The 794-nt window shown below is 39.2% G+C and overlaps 1 protein-coding gene across 1 annotated transcript; it reads left to right on the forward strand.

Annotated features, from left to right (window-relative positions):
• Positions 1-477, forward strand: LOC120152040 (zinc finger protein 11-like). Its single transcript, XM_039164337.1, has one exon. The coding sequence runs from the start codon at positions 1-3 to the stop codon at positions 475-477; it is 477 nt and encodes a 158-aa protein (XP_039020268.1).
• The last annotated feature ends 317 nt before the right edge of the window (positions 478-794 follow it).

Here is a 794-nt window from a genome sequence, read left to right on the forward strand (position 1 = left end):
ATGGAGCTGGGTGGTGAAGATTACTCATGTTGTAGGTCACCATGGCCTGCGAAATATTACAGTTGCAGCTTTTGCAAGAGGGAATTCAGGTCAGCTCAAGCACTTGGAGGTCACATGAATGTTCATAGGAAGGATAGAGCCAGGTTAAGATTGTTATCTTCATGGGTTTTAGAATCCCAGAACCCTAACAAACCAAACCCTAACCCTAACCCTATTACTTCATCGTCATCTAATTTAACATCCTCTCATTCAGCTAACATATCAGCCTATCCCCATCATTCCTTGCTTTCCCCACTCTACAACACTACTACCACTACTCCATCTTCAGTTCTAACCTATGGGGAAAACCGAAGAAAGCCCTTCAACTCTCAACCCGGAAATTTGGCAAATTTGAAGATGCACCCTCAAAACTATGAGCTTGAGGATTCAAAATCAAAGGAGGTTTTAGATCTGGAGCTTCGACTCGGCCATCTTTAACTGCAATGGTGCCTTCCAAATTTATGTATCTTATCTCATCATCTAGGTTGCATACTTATTTTCCGTTCCTTGTTCCTTTTTATGATCCATGATGAAAGGCTGCTATTATATTAAGCAATACTGATATTAAGAGTATAAGAGGCTGCCTTACATTTTTCATTTGATGTATCCAGAAAATTTCTTTCCCGTTAACTGTCAAAACCAGGATGATCGGTAGGGTTAATTAAATGAAATAATAATGGAAGGTGAAGTTGTTTGTTTGGTATATGACAGAACATATAGAGTACGTCGTTATTCTTTAAAGGCTCCCATTTAAT

The sequence above is a fragment of the Hibiscus syriacus genome, unplaced genomic scaffold (genome assembly GCF_006381635.1).
Source record: "Hibiscus syriacus cultivar Baekdansim isolate YM2019G1 unplaced genomic scaffold, ASM638163v2 tig00111084_pilon, whole genome shotgun sequence".
Classification (NCBI taxonomy): domain Eukaryota; kingdom Viridiplantae; phylum Streptophyta; class Magnoliopsida; order Malvales; family Malvaceae; genus Hibiscus; species Hibiscus syriacus.

Coding starts and splice junctions, on each gene's coding strand:
- LOC120152040 (XM_039164337.1), top strand. CDS start 1: ATGGAGCTGGGTGGTGAAGATTACTCATGTTGTAGGTCACCATGGCCT.